The sequence below is a fragment of the Acanthaster planci genome, linkage group LG10 (assembly GCF_054643075.1).
Source record: "Acanthaster planci isolate LZ-2023a linkage group LG10, COTS_SCS, whole genome shotgun sequence".
Classification (NCBI taxonomy): Eukaryota; Metazoa; Echinodermata; class Asteroidea; order Valvatida; family Acanthasteridae; genus Acanthaster; species Acanthaster planci.
The window spans coordinates 1,200,377-1,219,104 of NC_141786.1; the positions used below are offsets into that span (position 1 = coordinate 1,200,377).

Here is an 18,728-nt window from a genome sequence, read left to right on the forward strand (position 1 = left end):
CAATACTATCTCCCAGTCTACACAGCATCGAAGATAACTAAAAGATAGCCTTGTGTGTCTGCAGCCTATCCAGTTCGTAAGTGACTTCGTCACAAAGGCGGACGTGCCACGATTTGCAGGCTCCAATGGGAGCATGCAAATCGTGGAAGTTGCGCTTCAACTTCGGGTTCCATGGTTCCACATAAACGGAGATCAACGCATGTAACTCTGTGTGCAGTGCATGTGCAGTGGGCATGGTTTAAACTGAAGTGACGTCAAACTTACGAACCAGATAGTGGACTCATATTCTACATGCGCTGAAACAATGTACAGTAATAAGCCAAAAGACATCTCTGCAATCTCTGTGAGATCTTGTCCAAGCTTACCAATGTAAATAGGGATGAGTGTTTTCCCTGTTTCATCAGTTGGTGACACCAACTCCCCTGCATCTGTGAAAAAAAATAAATTATAGTAAAGTTGTCAACAACCACTTGGAGAAAGAAATCAATTACGCATTTTTGTAATCTTTGATGAAACCCTCTCAACTACATGCAGTTCACTCCTTGGGGATGGATTTACCTTTAGTTGTTGCTGAGACCATTTCACTAAACAGACTTTGTCCTAGTTGGTTGCTGGCAACCACTGCAAACAGGTACTCAGTACTTGGCTTAAGATTGTACACAATATGGAAGTTGATGTCCTCTGGTATTTGGTCAAATGTAATCCACTCCTCATTGGCTACTCCTGCCTCTAGGTACCTTGGATAAAATATATAAAATTCAGTCCAACAAGAGGGAAACACCCAAATTTTGGGAAGCCACTGACCCACACAACTTGTTGGTACCAACTTAAGAGACTTTATCGTAATAAGCTAATTTAATCTTGGAACTCTGCAGATTACAGAAAAACTAACTGGTGCATTATGACATGAACAAGTATATGTCTGACCTTGCATCCTTGGCATCTTCAAATCAATATTACAATATCAACGACAAATAATGTAAACCCCTACACATGACAATAAACCTCAATCATTCATTTTGCAACAAAGCAAACAGAATATGAAGCACAGCAGAGGCTCTTACCACACAGTGTAGGTCTGTGTGAAGCCTCCATTGTAGGCTGGTTGCCAGGCAACACGGGCTGAGCTAATGGTGGTTGCCACGGTGACATTGTAAGGTTCATGGGGGGATGTTACTGTGACAAAAAATCAAATCATAAAAACATTAGAGGTAGTGTATATCACCAGGTCAATGTCAAAAATCGGACTGAATAACGGTAAGCTTTAAATGTCTTACTTTTAAACCAAGAAAATAACAGTGCCAGTCAATCTATACAATTCTTCCATGTAAAATACTATTGATTTCAAGGAAACAAAAACTGTGCAAAACAGTATCTTAGAATTGTAATAATTAGTTTAACATCGTACAGACAGAATGTGCTTAAAGCTCTGACTTAAAAAAGCTTGGTAGGCCTACTCCACTGAAGGATTTCAACCAGAATCTCCAGTCTGTCTCAAAACATGACACCAATAAACATGCTGGGGTCAGCAGCTGACACGTTCAATCTCAGATAACAGTGGCTACTCCAAGCAACCAATGCGGACAGGATTTTTTAAAAAAAAGAAAACAAAACGTTCTGGGATTTTAACAATTTTATCTGATTGAAAATTCCATGAAAGGCAATGTTTGGAATGCTCAAGATCAGGAAAGCCAGAATTGTGTCTGGGCTGACATTGACAAATGGCAATGACTGGTAACCCAACCATTCCATTGTCCACAACTGGTGACTATCCCAGGTACTATGAAGACTAACATTACAACACTAAACAAAAAGGGCCATCTTATAAACCAGAGTACACTATCAACATTATCTGGGTTAAAGTTTTGTTGTGGTTGGTGACAAACAGGTCAGTCAGGGTTCGGAGGGATGCTGCCTTGTCACCTTATCAGGTTGTCAATATTTGCCAACATCAGATTGAGGGCCATTAAGCCTAGTCAATGAATGACTATTCAAGACAGAGGGGTGCATGAACTGGTCAAATATGCTACTATCAAAAATATCATTTCTATAAGTACTGCGAATCTTGAAAATAAATTTTGAAGAACAGCAACTATTGTATTTTAATGGACCTAGGAATTATTATTAATTTGCATGGTATTGAAATGTCATCATGGATACACTATAAATGGAGAACTGAATGAGCCCACTGCAGTACTTTACCACAATTGGGTATTCATTGTCAGATTTTCAAACTGATTTTCAAATGCTGTGTAAGCATGAAAGACTAGAGTTTTGCCTGAAAGCTTTGCAGTTTTTTATATTTCTACCACAGGAAACAATTTCACTGTCAAAATCATGGCTCACTTACACCACGAAAAACCATTAATACTTGGAGATTCAAAGTCGCCAAAAGGATCTATGCCAATCTAGACAAAAACCAAAAAGTGCTTGGGGTGAAATTCTAAAATTAGGATTGATTTTTTTTCCCCAGTTCTTGAAATATTTGTTGGGAAGCGACGACTCAACTCACGTTCAACAATCAGTTGTGTAGTGGTAACAACTGCTGCAATCTGATTGGTTGCCTGGCAATGATATATCCCATGATCCTCTTTGGTTAATCCACGAATCATCAAAGAATCCTGAGAGACACTGGACCGTAATGGGGGTAGTTTACCATCAACCTAAATCACAGTAAGAAATCCACGGTATCGGAAACTAAGACGGTTGTTTTCAAACTGTTGCTCTTTCTGCTGTACACAAGGTAACATTGACTTATGTAAACTTGGCAAATATATTCATATTCCATAAACTACACGCACAGGAATAATTTACCTGATTACCAGTGAACGTCAAATTTTCTTACCCGAAAAGCTGCAGGGGGCGGTTTTTTTTAACCCACAAATTCTTCCACCTAGCAATTGTGCTTTGACTTGACTAAGCACGACACCGTAATATGTTAACCGCGGAAATGAAAAAGGAATTCTTAAATGAGTGTAAACAACCTCCAAAGAACAAACAAGGAGATTTGTTATGTGTGTTAACACGTCATCCAGCACCAAGTACTTCAACAATTTTACAGTAAATATCGTGTTTAGAGATAACAATGACACTGAATGCGGCAGACTGTGGAGCCTTCTAATTGTGCACAACACAGTGAAAATGGTGACAAAAACGTTGGAAAGAAGTGTTTCTTTAATATCAAATACATATCAGTAAACGATATGTCGCCGGGTGGTAATTTAATTTTCCAGGGATGGCTCCAATTTCATAAACAGTCTTGCCATTTTTAATGTCACGGCAGCATTCACATTTCTAGTCAAATAAATATGATCTGGAAATGCAGACAGCAGGATGACTACAATTCCACGGTCATCGGACTGTAGACAACTCTAGAGGCATGACATTTCAGTACAGAACGAGTCAGCTCAGCAGATGTGTTTATTTGTCTTCACTACGCCAGCGGAATTTTGTCTACTATAATATAAACCTTGAGTTTCTGGTATTGCACATAAGACGCTGCATACAGTATGCTTCATTCAAGGAACTTACTCCATGCTAATTGAAAGATCTTCCAATACCTTTATTTTTTACATGTACCTGCTCCTGTGGATCTCACAAACACAATTTCTGTTAAACTCCCCCAAATCAATGTTTTCTCAGCATTTTTTTAAATTATTGATGTGTTTATAAATTGATTGGCTGATTCTGGTTTAAGTAACAGGTTTGTGGCAGCACCATGTGAAAGTAACTCTGTGAGGACAGGACAGAGCATACTGTCCAAACTGTGAGTGCCCTCCCGTTCTTTTAAAAAAGAACCTATCAATTGACTAGCCACCTTCAAATCTCATCTGATTCTTGTTTGCTCAAATAGCACTGCTCCCCACCCCCCGACATGCAGCTTCATCCTGGTACCTCGCGGCGTACCACGCTGGTCATGTTGGAACGTCGTCAACGCCCTATACATTACCTTATGCCATGACATCGTAGGGGCGGGATCACCGGTTGCCGAGCATGGTATGGTGATGTCTTCACCTAGCAAGCGTTGGTAGAGGGACTTGGGTCTGGTGACAAACTGTGGAGGATCTGTGGTGTGATAACAAACAAGGTTGGAACCGGACAGCCTCCTGTCATGCCCAAGATACCAGCATGTTTTTTTTAATATAGTCCATGAGGCATGACACATTATATCAGTCAATTCCAATATAGACAGTAAAGCACTATAATTGATTACCTCACAGCCCAATCAATGATTCACAGTGGCATAGACTGAAAAGAATATTCTTGAATAAGTCTAAATGTACAAGTGAAATTGTGGAACATCAGGAACATTAGGAAAAGACATCAGGAACATTAGGAAAAGTATTTAAAAGCTTGGCAGAGGGATGCCAGCTAACTAGAGCTCCCATTGCAAGGGGGGTGGTTTCCATCTGCAACAGGTGCTTATGTACTCTCTAGACTTAAATGATTAGACCCCTTTGTTTACCATTAACCCTATACAGGGACCTCTTGTAGGCTGCTGTTGTTCAGTCAATTATAAATGACAAAACAATGCTTTAGTTAAAGTCAACATGAGTAAGTTATGATTTCAATGCAAACCGGAGGTGTTGTATTTGACAGGTGGTGGTCTTATGAAAGGGTCTTAACTACCGATACAAAATTAGCCAGCAGACTTTTTCAAGTGACGGTTACCAGTGGTCAAAAGGGTAACTCTTACTGAACATTCCTAAAGATCAAAATGGTTTGGTCTATACCTCTGACAGTAAGTAGAGTGACTGTTGATTCCCCGGCTGTTCCAATCTTGTTGTAAGGGGTGCAGGTGTAAGACCCACTGTCTCCTAAATCAGTCCTGAAGATGGTGAGGCCACCTTCATCTGAGATTCTGTATCTGTCAAGAATCAAGTCAGGAAATCAATTTTCATTACAGGTTTTGTCCTTACCAGACATATACATTTATAAACACTGTATACTCGGTGCCAGTCCGAGAGCTTGTGAAAAAATTCACAAGCTCTCAGACAAGCACTGAGTATACAGTGTTTAGAAAATACGTCAAATAAATGCAAACTTGTAATTAAAATTAACATCTCTCTGGTGCAAAGTACATCTTGAAAATCTGAAAATCAACATAAGAAATTCTCACACTGATATCTGCTCTGAATTCATCTAAATCTGTTACAAGTCAGATCAGAAGTTAATCAGATGTCATTAAGTCGATCCCATTCGTATCGAACGCTAATAACAAATGGTCAAGTCCACCAAATCTCCACTCATAAGCAATAGGGGATGAACACCCTAAAAGAAATTCCTCAGGCACTAACTTCATATTCCTTGAGGTGGAATGATTAGGTAAGGACTCATAATGGCACAGAAAATAAGCAAGGACATTTGATGAAACACAGAAATACCTGAGTGATTGCTGCGCTATGACCTCTGACCCATCCTTTCTCCAAACCACATTCAATAACGGTGGGTCAGCATCAACTGGGCAGGACAGGGTCACATCTAAACCCCTGGATATGTAGGCATCAGGTGGCATGGATGCAACAACAGCAGGATCTGTCACATTAAGATTAAAGGAGGAAGGAGTTTTATACACAAATAGTTGTTTGATTTCTCCTCTTGGCTGATGTGATATCTTAGGGCTGGCAGTGGTTGGCATTACAGTTCTGATTGGAAGTCTGAACTTGAATTGGGTTCTTTTTGTAATGTCTCGGTACCGTATGAACCTGTTCTTTCCCAGATACTTTGAAATCCCACAAGTAATAAGTTTGAAACTTTTTTAAGGCAGTAAGAGCCCAGCCACTTTTTCTATACATTGGCCCTGACGCCCCTTTCAAAAAATGGAAGTTTAAGTGTTCATTCGTGAGGTGAAAATTGGTTTCTGGCAGAGGTGACTACTGAAGGGTTCCACAAGGTTTCTTTTTAATCAGAATACTCAGAAAGTTCGGCTTGGTAAACTTTGAGGGCTTGATGGCTTTTCCAAAATGCAGACTGTCCTCTTTGCCATACTGCCGAAAGATGCCAGCTATATTGATTATGTAAGAACACTTAGAACTAGGATTCAACTCAATATAGCTTAAAGAATTAGAATCGCTTTTTATTTTGGTGAAAAAAACCACAATATCAATTTGTGTTTTCATTTCTTTTCCCATTTGAATTGCAAGTCCAATTCTGCTCACACTGGACATCCAGGTAAGCTCTTGCTGAGGGATCCACCCCCAGACCATTGGTGGGTGAACAGGAGTACCAGCCCTCATCCTGGGGCTGCACTTCCCTGATCATCAACCCATCCTCTGGTAGGAACTCATACTGGCTGGATTGCTGGATCAGGTCACTGCCACGGTACCAGCGCTGGGTGGCGTTGTCTGGCGAGGCTTCAGATTCGCACTCAAAGATGGCCAGTTCTCCACTGATGACTGTTAAATTGTGCGGTGGGATGAAAATAAATGGGGCACCTGGGGAAAAAGATAAAAGCATCACTTGGTCTCAGTTCTACCTTGAAACAAGGACTAAATATTTCAAGGAAAGACCGAGTGATGTCTTAAAGGCAGACACACTCTTCAGACTGGCATTTTCTTACAAGTTTACAATCAATGTAATAACGTTTTGAGAGGTCTGACAAGAAAAAATATTCTCCAAGTTTTAAAATTTCACAATGACACTCTTTTTCATGATATAAACTCTCAACCACAAAATGATGACTCACCATGAACTAGTAGGCGGACAGTGTGTTGCACCGCCCCCTCCTCACTTTCCGCTTTACATACATACGTTCCACTGTCATCCTGCCTCACCCCTTCAAACACAATGGAATTGACCGTTGTCCTGATATGGTTACTGGTCAGTGGGCCGCCATCTTTCTGCCAGGTGACAGTGGGAGTGGGCGTGCCCTTGGCAACACATTGAAGGGTTTCATGTTTACCCTCGTGGAAAATGACCAATGCAGGTGGAGTTGAAAGAAATCTGGGTGGACCTTTAGGTTCAAAAAGCAAATGAAACAAATGCTGGTCAAATACCAAGGGGAACCAAGGTAATGAAAGAGGAAATTTCAAAGCAATCGTCCCTCAGTGGCAATTATTAAATTGACAATAACAGAGAAATGTATGTACTTTCTTAACTGCAGGATACATAGGGACATCATGGGCAGGAATTTTAACACCCCAAAACAAAACAGAAAGCAAGAGAAAGATCAAGCTGGCCAAGGATAAACCTTACCATCAAAAAACCCTCAAAACTGAAACACACTCTGTCCCATAAAACTGAAGTCGATATTGCCAGAAGCCTATTTTGCCCGAGTAACCAAGAATTCAAAGCAAGTTCACCGTGTTACTGTTGATCACTGGCATCAGGTTTCCTGGATAAAAAAAGTCTGCCTGAGGAGAGGGAAATACTGTCAAGAACTCAAGCTGGTCTAAGCACATGTACATGTGTGCCTGAACGCCATTCAAATACAAAGCTCGTTCCCTAACCAAACCAAAGAAGCCCTTACAGAATGAAAAGGGAGACCGTTTAGCTATTTAACTGCAGATTACTCGTATCAATTTACACGTACTTTGTGAGTACATATAAAAAGAAGCTCCCCCCGTCGTTTTGGAAAGCAGGACCATTCACCAGAAAACTTTCTCCTTTTTTTTTAACTAACAAAGTCTATTTTCTCTATTGTCAGGGAAGTCTTTTTGAATAAGGACGATTACAGGTATCAAATTTAAGAAGCAAAAAAAGTGCCACAGGTGATGGAAAAACCAGTTGAATACATGCACCAGAGCAGGTCCTAAGTATTCAAAACTCAATTGCTACCTCCTATAACCTAGCACAGCATTCAATTCATGTGAGCTTCAGCATATACATGTACAAAAAGGGCATCCTAGAGCTATCTCGAACAAGCCAGTGATTTGAGAATCCTTTCAAACTGTGAAATCAAATCTGGTCTTTGTAAAGTTTGAATTCTTACCACAGCAAACACGTAATGCACACAGAGTCCTTATTAGACACAAAGTGTCACTCGTTTTTCCCCTGAACTGTGTAAGGGCCACCACTCTAGTCGCCTAGCACATCAGGTCTTTTGTATTGGGTCGATGGCCCCAGGCGGGGTGCATAATCCATTTGCGGGGTGTTTAAAGAAGAGGGCTTAAATCACCCACAGAAACCACTTCAAATGGATAACCACTACAAATTGTGTTTCATGTACCTCTGCCTGGTACACGTACATTGCATGTACAGACATTTACCGGTAAATCTGTCTGGCCCCTTGGTACACGCATTTACTCCCATTCTGGGTAATCATATGAAATTTTGAGTAACAATTAATCTATCTTGACGCTGAGGCTACTGAGCCACTGTCAATCCAGGGCTTCACACCAAATTCCTATTTGATGACAGAAGCCCAAAGAACAAGCATACAGCCATGTCCAATATGTAGAGAGTACCTGTTTCAATCCTGCACAAGTGAACAGACCATTTGTAGAAATTGAACATAAGGAATGGAAGAAGTACATGTATTTGTTTCTTGACTTCATTCCAGTATCATGGTTGGGCGAGTAACAGTTGTCAGGAGAGAAAGTGGCATTAATGGAGTTTTGCCTTCAAAGAGTCATTCTTTCCAGTAAACAATGAATTCTTGGTACCCGGTTGCATTAGCCATTTGAATGTGTACAGTGCAACCACAAGAAACAGGATTTTATTTTCTACTGGCCAATGAGTATCTATATGGAGAGAGAGGGCTCCAGTTTAAACCCAGGGCAAAGAATTTCTTATAAAGATAATGAATGGAGTCTGCAGCTGCTGGGAGGTCTAAGTGACTTATTGGGTGTTGCATGGCTACGCGTGCCTGTCTTGTGAGTGATCATTGTTCAAGAAACACCGCTTGCAGGATAACCGTTAAGCTGTGTTTGAAATGCAGCCTCCTTGTTTATCAAATGTATTATTAGACTGCTGAACAACATGTAGGCCTACCCACACCTACTGGCATAGTGGACCGTTACAGGTGCTGGGTGATTCTTGGGGATTGGTGGAAATTCAAATTTTGAAAGATGCCACTAGCCACTTTTCATGGATAGAACATGTAAATTTACATTCAGGGTTTAAGAAGTGTTGAACCACTGCATATCGTATGCCACATGAATATAAGTAGCTAAGTACCTAACAAACCAAAAGCAACTCAAGTTACTCAACCCCCCAAAACCATCCCTATAGTTTTCCCACAAAGCCACAAATTTAAACAGTTGCCTACTCAAGTCTTTCTTTTATTGCCATGCAGACATTTGGATATCAGCAGCATAAGAAATCATGTGCATCCACATCATGAATATTGAATTTTCCAAACAAGCCTAGAATGCCATCAAAACAATTTTTATTGGACTGTGAAAGGCTTACAAGAGTGTCATATCAAGAATGGTATATTGACCACTTCCATGAATAATTTGTTGTTTTCACTAAAGGCTAACAGATTCTAAATACACAGCCTCTGAGAGAAGTGAACATATAGGTCACATTTGAATAAAATTCCTGAATGTCTGACAGATGGAAGGAATTCCCTCAGCCAGTTAGGAGAAAGAAATTAAAACAACTTCTACTTCAAGATTAAGTAAAGCAAAAGTGTTATTGAAGTACCAATATCTACTGTATGATGGAGCCTTTTATTGATTGACTCTGATCTGGCAAGGATTATACAACAGAAACCTGATAATTTGAGCCCACAAGAGGAAAGCCTTGCTGGATGGAGAAACCTTCAACAGTCACACCAAAGCATCCCCACTATACCAAATAAAACACCCAGTAATGGGGTGTTTGGGTTAGGTAGAGGAGTGATGGAATGTATACTGTACAACCTTCCATTCAAGATTTCTAGTTGTTTGATTACTTAACATCTCGGCTGATCAATGGTAGAGCCTTGGGGTAAATTGGGCAACTCCAAACTGTATAACAGACCACTTCAACAATAACAACATTTCTTGTAACCAGTCCAGATTGCTATCAAATACATGTACATATAGCAGTTCTGTGTGCAGCACATAAGCCGGTTCACTATTCAGTTAAAAAAAAATGATTGACTTTAAGTTGTTTGGGTAGTTTATCTTTCCTTTTTTCCATGCAATGATTTATTTTTGGGGTATAATTGAAAGTTCTCTACCTAGCAGCGTTTCGAGCATGTGAAAACAGAGAGTCTCAAGCCCAGATGTAAAGCCTCAACTTTTCAACACAAATTTAACAAAGAGTCAGTAAATTTAATTTAAGAGAGACAAATATACACATCATGCATGAACTACACTTGCCGCCAGTTAATTAAAATCTATACAAGATTCACAAATCTGGCATTTGAATTAGTCAACATCATGTTTCAAAAAGAAAGAAATTACCCATTTGAACAACAATATTTCTGCAGGCACAAAACTTCAAAATGTGAACAAGTAACTACACACAGGTGGAAAGCAATTGTTTGAACTTGCTTTGTTTCCAGCTAACTTGGTACTTGTGGACAGCCTACCACTAGATATAGGCCTAAACATTAAAACTGCATGTGTACCGGTAGAACCGTACACTACGATAACCGAACCATCCTTACAGATGGTTCAAACAGACCTTACCAATTATAATGAGGTGGACGAAGGTGCCATTTCCAATGTTATCATAGCTGCCAGTCAAGACGATGACCTGGCATTCATACAAGCCGTCATCCTCCGCTACCACCCCGTCAATGCGCAAGGACAAGTCCTCCTCAACAGACACCCTGCCGGCATACTGGGAGTCCACATAGGGCGGGAAGTCAGCAAAACTGATGTAAAAGGGAAAAGGGAGATCCAAACGACGCCACTGGAGGAAGAAGGGAACGAAGGATAAGGATGGAGAGGGGGACGGGACTGACTGATTGCAGGGAAGAGTCACGATGTCACCAGAGCGAGCATAGATGGTCTCTTGCTTGGAATCTGCAATGGAAGAGAAAAAGACAATCACAGATCAACAAACTGTTTGGGAAAGATAGTTAGGATGACTAATTTTTAATTCCCCGCACTATGTCATACAGTACCCATGCAATAATGTATTACATTCTTGCTACGTTTACAGTAGAGCCTACCGTACATAAGTGCAACCTTTGGTCTTGTTATCTCTACATGTACATGTCACAGAATCTCAGAGGTAACATTCAATGGATTTTCAACTCATCAAGAAACCCACAAAGTCACCAGGTAAACCATTCACTACAAACAGTTCATTGGGTTGTTATGCACACAGTATGAAGCACAGCAACTCAGGTAAATATTATGCAACACTTTGCCAGGGTATCCCACCGGTAAATATTCAGCTAAAGAGATCACAACAGACGAAAGGCCAATTCCAAACTCTCATAACCAACCGAGGCTCAAATTTTGGTAAGGTTGGTAAAAGCAAACAGGTTTTGGCAAGAATACTGTACGGTAGGTTTCTTTTCTCACTGTGCAGAATCCAACGTCCTGAGACTTAAAGGCCTACATGTACATGTACCGGCAAAATAAACATTGACTGAAGGGCTACCGGTATATGTTGTCTCAAAAAAGAAACGCTTCAAGGGGCAACAATTTCCTACGATGTACATTCGAGAGTATGATTTTTAAAACCATTTTCTAAAGTTAAAATCATCTTTTAAAATCATACATGTCCATTTAATTGGAAAAGAACATAAATTCAAATGTAGAGAAAGGCATTTTAGGCCTTACAAAGCAACAAGCTTTTTGTTTTTAATGCAAAGATCAAAGTTGGAATCAAAAGAATGCAGAGCACACGTGCCTGAATTAGTGTTTGATTATTTAGGATTATTTAGTGCTTTAAACATATACACTTAGTCTAAAAACCGGGCTAAATCTAGGACAATCAATAACCTACTCAGGGCCACTTTATTGCAATAACTGCTGAATTTTCTGCCTTGCCAAGCTCATGGAATAACAAAGGATACCAGCTAGACTGACACCCTCCTACAACCAGCATCAACCCCCCATTAGAACACTCTACCAAAAGGCTCTTATTTTAAGGGCAGGCTGCCTGGGTGTTTGTATAGCTTTATGGTACAGACACACTCACTGGGGAATTCCTGAACCCACTTTGTGGTCTTCTAGTGAGTTTACACAAGGGGCACTTTAAGGTGACCCGGATTTGACCTCCTGTGCCATAGGATCATGTCATTTTCCGCTGACATGAGTTCTGCATGTGAAACAAAAAACAGGCAGCTTTAGGAGTAGTTTCCAGGATGCCTATAACTTTCAACTGGTATTTGGTAAGTGGTGTTCTAGCCATGCACGGTGGGCAGCACTGGGGGGCACCACCCAGCAGTACTGCGAATTTCGGCCCGACTCTCGGGTTCAAATTGGCTGTGCCGCCAGCACAGATTTTCCCCCCAAAAATGAAATATATCTGAAAATTTGATTGCATTTCAAGCATCAGAAAGCATTGAGAATGTCTAGCTAGCATTGTTACTAGACCCAGATGTGAAATTGTGGGATATATAAATGTAGCTTCCCCTCAGGCAGTGTGCACGTGTTCATAGTCTTGGCTCAAGACCAGCCAATATCAATAGAGGGTGCAAAGCCAGTCCAGCTATGAGCCGCAGAGCTCGGCTCACTGCACTCGCTACGCTTCGCAATCTAAACATTTACCTGGCACTGAAATGGTCCTAGCTAGAAAACTGTTGGTAAGGAGATCAGTAGCTATACATTGTAAGTTGCTTCCCCTTTGGCTTCGTTATTATACAATACTTTTGTTTTTAGGAACAAGAACTTTGGTAATATCTGTTTGACCACCTCACACATATCAGTACCCCGGGGGAACCCTGCATGTACATGTGTGTGGCATGCTTTTGAAGAATCTAGAACAAGTTTGGTTCACCTGATTTACAAACTTAATGACAATTAAAGACTAGTCAATGTACATGTAGGCCTATATGAACCAATGTACCAGGATTTCTCAACATTAATGGTTACGGTATTACTCCAATGTACGCATACATTCAGACTAGCTGTAGACATCCAGTTCTGACATGTACATGTACCAGTACATGCTCAGCACATGTCCCAGGGTTGCTGCTTCTCATCCACATGTTGCCACTTACATGAAACATGTCCATTAGTGCAATACCCACTGGATCTAGCTGAAAGCTTTTGGGGGGTTTTTACAGGAAGGCCATCTCCAAGTTAGGATGTTTCTGTCAGGGGACCATGCAGGGCTGGTAAACAATCCAGTAGATACCAATGATGCTCAGATTTAACCATACTCCTGATTTTTTTCATTTTTGTCTGTCTGTTTCCTGATATGGGGCAGTTATAGAAGCCTATAGTGCATGCATGTCTGGGTACGAGCATTAACTTTGTGGGACTTGAACATAATTATTTGAAAAACCAGAAAAAAATCCTTGAATAAAATTTGTTGTATCTCTTCGACATCATCTATAGCAACTTCTCAGCATGAACACACAACAACATGACAAAGATGCTCGTGTATAATGTGTCCATGTGTCCATGTACAGTAGGTGCTCGGTACAGCTGTGCTGGATTCCACACAACACAGAAAGTTGTCCAAATGCCCATGGCAAACCATGGCAATATGTCATCCTAAGGATCACCACGGTAACGGCATGCTACTGCAATAATTGCTGTCTTTTAAAAAGGACCACACACATACCCGGTAGATGTCTGCACATGTATCTAATCATAAAGGCTGTAATTACCCTTCTGCAGATTGTAAGGGATCCTAGTAAACGTTTTCACACTCTCACATGCCTGCACAACTTGGAATTTTAGGAATGATTTCAATGGCATTCTTTGACACTAAAAAGTTACCATGTTATTATTTCATAATCATTGACAAATGGAAAAAGTAAGCTTTTATAGATTTAAATTTTGCCTGAAATAAAATTAAATCTTGAACGTTTCCTTAGTTCAACAACTGTTTTGCATTTCACTCATAATGCATAGGTGTAAACTTTGATGAAACAGATGAATTGCTGACAATGTATCCACACAAATTGTAATCAGCAAACACATATCTTCGGAACAATTTCAAGTTGAATTCTTATCCCTTCCGGACTTCCATAATTTACAGCCAAATCATTCTATATCATGACTATAAACCCACATGCTGGCATGGTGAAATAATGGACCTCAAAGACACTTTATGACAGACATGATTTATTACCCAGGGAAATCTCATAAAATGGCTGGATGCACTTGCAGGCCAAAAGTTCTACAAACCCTCTGAGATTCCTGGTATGGGATAGCGTGCATTCCTCATCAACCACCTCACTAAGCTTGGCTGTATATCTGCAGTCTCCATTTCAATTTCAGAATGACAGGGTAAGTTTGTTACCAGGCTAGTGACTGTATTTGCTATCAACAGAGAGCTATTGCGTGCATTTGGCCAATTGATCATGCTCAAAATGAGGCACAGTCACATGATACAGAATGGGTAGGGAGGCATACATATAGGCCCCTTTGTAAAAAACATACATAGGAAAGACCCAAGCTTGACATTAATAGAAAGAGAATTCAGCAGGGTTTTATTCACTAAAAAGGGCATATTTTCCAGACAATTAAACAGGCACCCCCCTTTTGTGTTGCTCATTGTCTCGCTGGAATCTGAGGAATTCTTTTCAGACATCAATGGGGATGTGTTGGGTAACAATAGTCTAGAGTGTTAAGACTTGAAGGTTTTCATGGTGAAAGAACTATACGAGTCAAACGATTGCGGTTACACCACGGATCTATCTCTTTCTTGAGTATGTGTGGTTCTGAGAAGAACCGGGGTTCTTCTCAGAACCACACGTACTGGTTCTTCTCAGAAACACATACTCACCAAAGAGACTGCTCCATGGTGTAACTGCAATCGTTTTACTCATATAGTCTAGAGTGTGTACAGCGATTGGACATGCAGGGGGATCAGTACCCCTCGGCCTCGGCCTCATTTCTTGCTGGACATACACTCAATTTATAAATACAGGGCTTGAATTTCACTTTTGGGAGGGGGGGCACTGCCATTTTTGCCTCAGGAAATGGGGCATTGAAGGGGCACTGAAGCCAACAAAAGGGGCAATAAGACCCAATTTCTACAGAGGAAAGGGAGTTTAGAAACTGGAAAAAATGAACTATTTGGTTTTAAGTGCTTGAGTGACCATATTCAAATATTTCATGACCCAGAAATCACTCCTAACATTTCTAAATATGACATAACATCCTATTACAGGACCGAACAAGCAGGTTTTTTGACAAAGCATTTCTTAATTTTGAGAAAACTAGTTCGAGTGACTCAAAAAGAGAACTTGTTTTGTTTAGATTTTGATGAGTCTTTATCGACTGCACAGTGCGAGCTTACAACCATACCCCGCCACAAAGTTGGCCAATTAACCCATCAGCATCTCGTAAAAATCAATTACACACGTGTAGTTGAGTTGAGTCTACTGGTGATCCAAAACTTGAAGAAAATCTAGACAATAGACCTAGCCTTTTACACGTAGCTATGGAGGCCCATTTCAGACACAGCCTAAGCCCATCTATGCATGTGCTGACCAGGTCACTGCACATTGTGCTGGGCTGCTGGACACCTGCATGTGCCTGCACTTGCTGCAGCATTAAGATGATTGTCCACAGTTGGGCTGCAGAAGGAAATATATTTATGTATTGTAAATCAAAGCCAACCGCAGCAAGCCTCACACGGTATATGTACGTATACGGTACAGTGCAGCGTGCCGGGTCTGCCAGCTCGGCTGGCTGGCGGGCCTAGCCATTCACTCATGTGGCACAAAGACAACTGTGTATCGGTAGATCGAACCACATTCACATGAATTTGAGGTCGGGAATTTACTGGAAACATACTGTACATGTAGGGTATTGTTTCAAGGGGCACCACTGCCAGGAAGAATGGGCCACATGGCCAGCTTTGGAAGTGAACAAAGTGGACATTTTCAGGGCACTGCGGCCAACAGTAAGGGCACCGAACGCAATGCATTGCAGCGGTGAAATTCAAGCCCTGCAAATAGGCCTACATATGATTATGATCCTTGTGGTACATGTGATTGTTGCAAAATGTGCTACTCATGACTTCTGCCCATTGATTCAGAGGCATAAGGGGGAGGCAATGGAGAAAGAGTGCATACTTATTATGTACAAGTACTGTACATGGACCTCCTCTGGATCTGGCAGACGTCTGTGACCCCCAACCAACCCCTCCCCCCAATTTAACAGGTACATGTACATGGGTCTTTCTTTTAATATGGGGGCCAATGTGTATTTCAGGGACATCACAATTTTCATGACCATTTAAAACAAGACCAGTTTCATTTTCCCATTTAATTTTCATATGCGTTTGTCAATTAATATGTGTTGATTACATTCAATTCATTTACATTAAAAAAAGTTGATTTACACGATAATTGCAAGGGAAAGAGCATCATAAGACAATTCATACCACTGGCAAAACAAATAAATCGTTTATTTTCTAACTAACCTATCAACAGAAAGGTAAATTATGATATCGGATAAATCTCCGAATTAAATTCAATCTAATTGAGAATACAGGTGCCGTCATAATCTGAAATAACAACGTAACATTTCGTTCCTCCAGTTGTTACGAAGTGAAAATCATTTTTGGCTGCTAAAAAAACCATTATTGCTATTCATTTCAAAAGCCTAAAATATCAACTCTAAGTACTCCAAAAAATACCTCCTACAAACTCGTATTTAAGATCCCAAACATTTCTGAAGATATCCCTGTCAATTCTTGTCAAAAAAAATCTTGGTTACTTGCAAAATTGTTACGTTGTAAACAAAAAAGTTCGTGCAACTTCCAACGTTCGCCCGAGTCAGGATAATATTGCAAGCCTGCATGCGCTGTCACGTGATCGTCACATGACACAGACATGCCAAGTTCCCGCCATTCCTTCATCATTGAGAAATTTTGATCAAAGTTTTTGATACACGTTACGCTGTGACAAAATATTACAAGTTGCAGGTTTCTTCTCGAGACATGAAAGAGAAATTTACCTGAAACTCAGTATATTTACCGAAAAAAGGAACACTATACCCACTTAAAGCTCACAAATAAAAATGAGCGTGTGGAAGAAAGCGAGCATTTCCCACCTTCGAATCGGAAACGCTTGTCGTCGAGCTGGAAGTTGCCATTTTTTCATTTGCGAGTTTACCTGTATGCTAATGTCTGTTAACGATGTCACGACACGCCGGCCTAGCGGTCCATTCACAGCGTGCCGTGTCAAGTCGGTGCACGTGCCGCGGCAACTGTCTTGTGAGCGGCGGAACCACATGACCACATCGAAACAGTGCAACGCCTCTCAGGAAACAGTCACCAGCGGGCGTGTGCCGACTCGGGATGCTGGTGCTATTTTTTTGGTGAATGGTCGGCTAGGCCGGCGCGCTGTGACATCCTCAACATACATTAGCATACAGCTCAAATCACAAAATTGGACGGGGGGATTTTGTTAAACTTTTTAGCTTAAATGTTTCATGACATCAAACTTTCTTTGCATTTCATCTGCATAAAAATGTGAACTGGCATCTAAGTACATGTATCTCTGCAACTCTGAATCCTTTGAAATTTTCTTCATTATCCAGTAAAGACAGAAGTTATGTTTTCAACTTTCAAGTAGGCCAGTGAGTGCGTGACAAGATTTTATACCTGTTTAGTCATGACAGTCCGACCTCGTTAATAGCAGCACTTTAAATACAAGATTCTACTTTAACAAGATTTTTTTCTAATGCCCCAATCCTTACTTCTTCATTTTCATCATAAAAGGTTTCTTTTTTTATTCACAAATGTTGGACCCACTGCAATATGTGCAATGTTTGGTGACAATTGTAATGATTAATGACATCAAAATTGCTTTGCATTAATTCCCATTCATCGGAAATATGGACAGGTCTCAGAGCCTCTCAGAGTATCTTTGTGTTCCTAATTTATATGAGATTACTATTCATTGACTGCAGACATGAAATAGTGTTGCATTTGTTAAACAAGATCTAATGCAATTCCCAGTGTAAATTAACAGTTGTATTGTGACAGTTTTCCCATGTGCAAACCACGTGAAATGAGTCATAAAGCTCAATAAACTAAAAACATCAAAACACTTAATGTTTCTGGCAAAGGTGCACAAGCTAAATGGCATACACACCTATGAGCTATGCCATATATTTGCTATTTAAGCAACTTTGTGTTAAACCAAACAAAACTTTGCACAACAATTCCAAAAATAGCCAAAAAGTGAATTTTTGCGAAAAATGTTTGCCCATTTTTATGCCACCTGAAACCATACCTAGAAAAAATCACAACTTGTGATGAGAATACATGGTACATGTATGTACACAAAACAAATTGGCAAAAAATGAAAAGAAACCTTTACTAACCAAAAATGACATGCATAGAACCATCATATTTGGTTTCTCTGTTACACGTCAAATAATTTCCTGCACCACTGCACAAATTGAGTCTGTACACGTCAAGTAGTTATTCAAAGCAAAAATCATTTACATTTATTGCATGTATGTATTATCAATTACATATCAACAAGTTTTTAATTTTAGACAATTTTGAAATTTTGACCACCATGTCACACATTTGGCCCCCTATTTAAAAGAACGGCCCACATACACAAACAAGCCATGATTAATTTGCTCTCAGGACTCATATCAGTGCTCCCTTGAAATAAAGGGTACACTCCCCCCCCTCAGTAATTTCACCCTCCCCTGTCATGGCATTCGTTTGTTTGACTTTCTCAAAGCTTT

The 18,728-nt window shown here is 40.3% G+C and overlaps 1 protein-coding gene across 1 annotated transcript in view; it reads right to left on the reverse strand.

Moving 5' to 3' along the window:
• Positions 1-18,728, reverse strand: part of LOC110983482 (uncharacterized) — a 50,704-nt gene that overhangs the window by 18,205 nt on the left and 13,771 nt on the right. Inside the window, exons 2-11 of the mRNA XM_087142444.1 lie at positions 10,563-10,901; positions 6,686-6,952; positions 6,159-6,434; positions 5,385-5,535; positions 4,734-4,867; positions 3,950-4,065; positions 2,513-2,663; positions 1,065-1,176; positions 559-737; positions 366-428 (exon numbers count right to left, since the gene is read on the reverse strand). Coding sequence (XP_086998570.1) covers positions 366-428; positions 559-737; positions 1,065-1,176; positions 2,513-2,663; positions 3,950-4,065; positions 4,734-4,867; positions 5,385-5,535; positions 6,159-6,434; positions 6,686-6,952; positions 10,563-10,901 — 1,788 coding nt within the window. The remainder of the gene's footprint in view (positions 1-365; positions 429-558; positions 738-1,064; positions 1,177-2,512; positions 2,664-3,949; positions 4,066-4,733; positions 4,868-5,384; positions 5,536-6,158; positions 6,435-6,685; positions 6,953-10,562; positions 10,902-18,728) is intronic.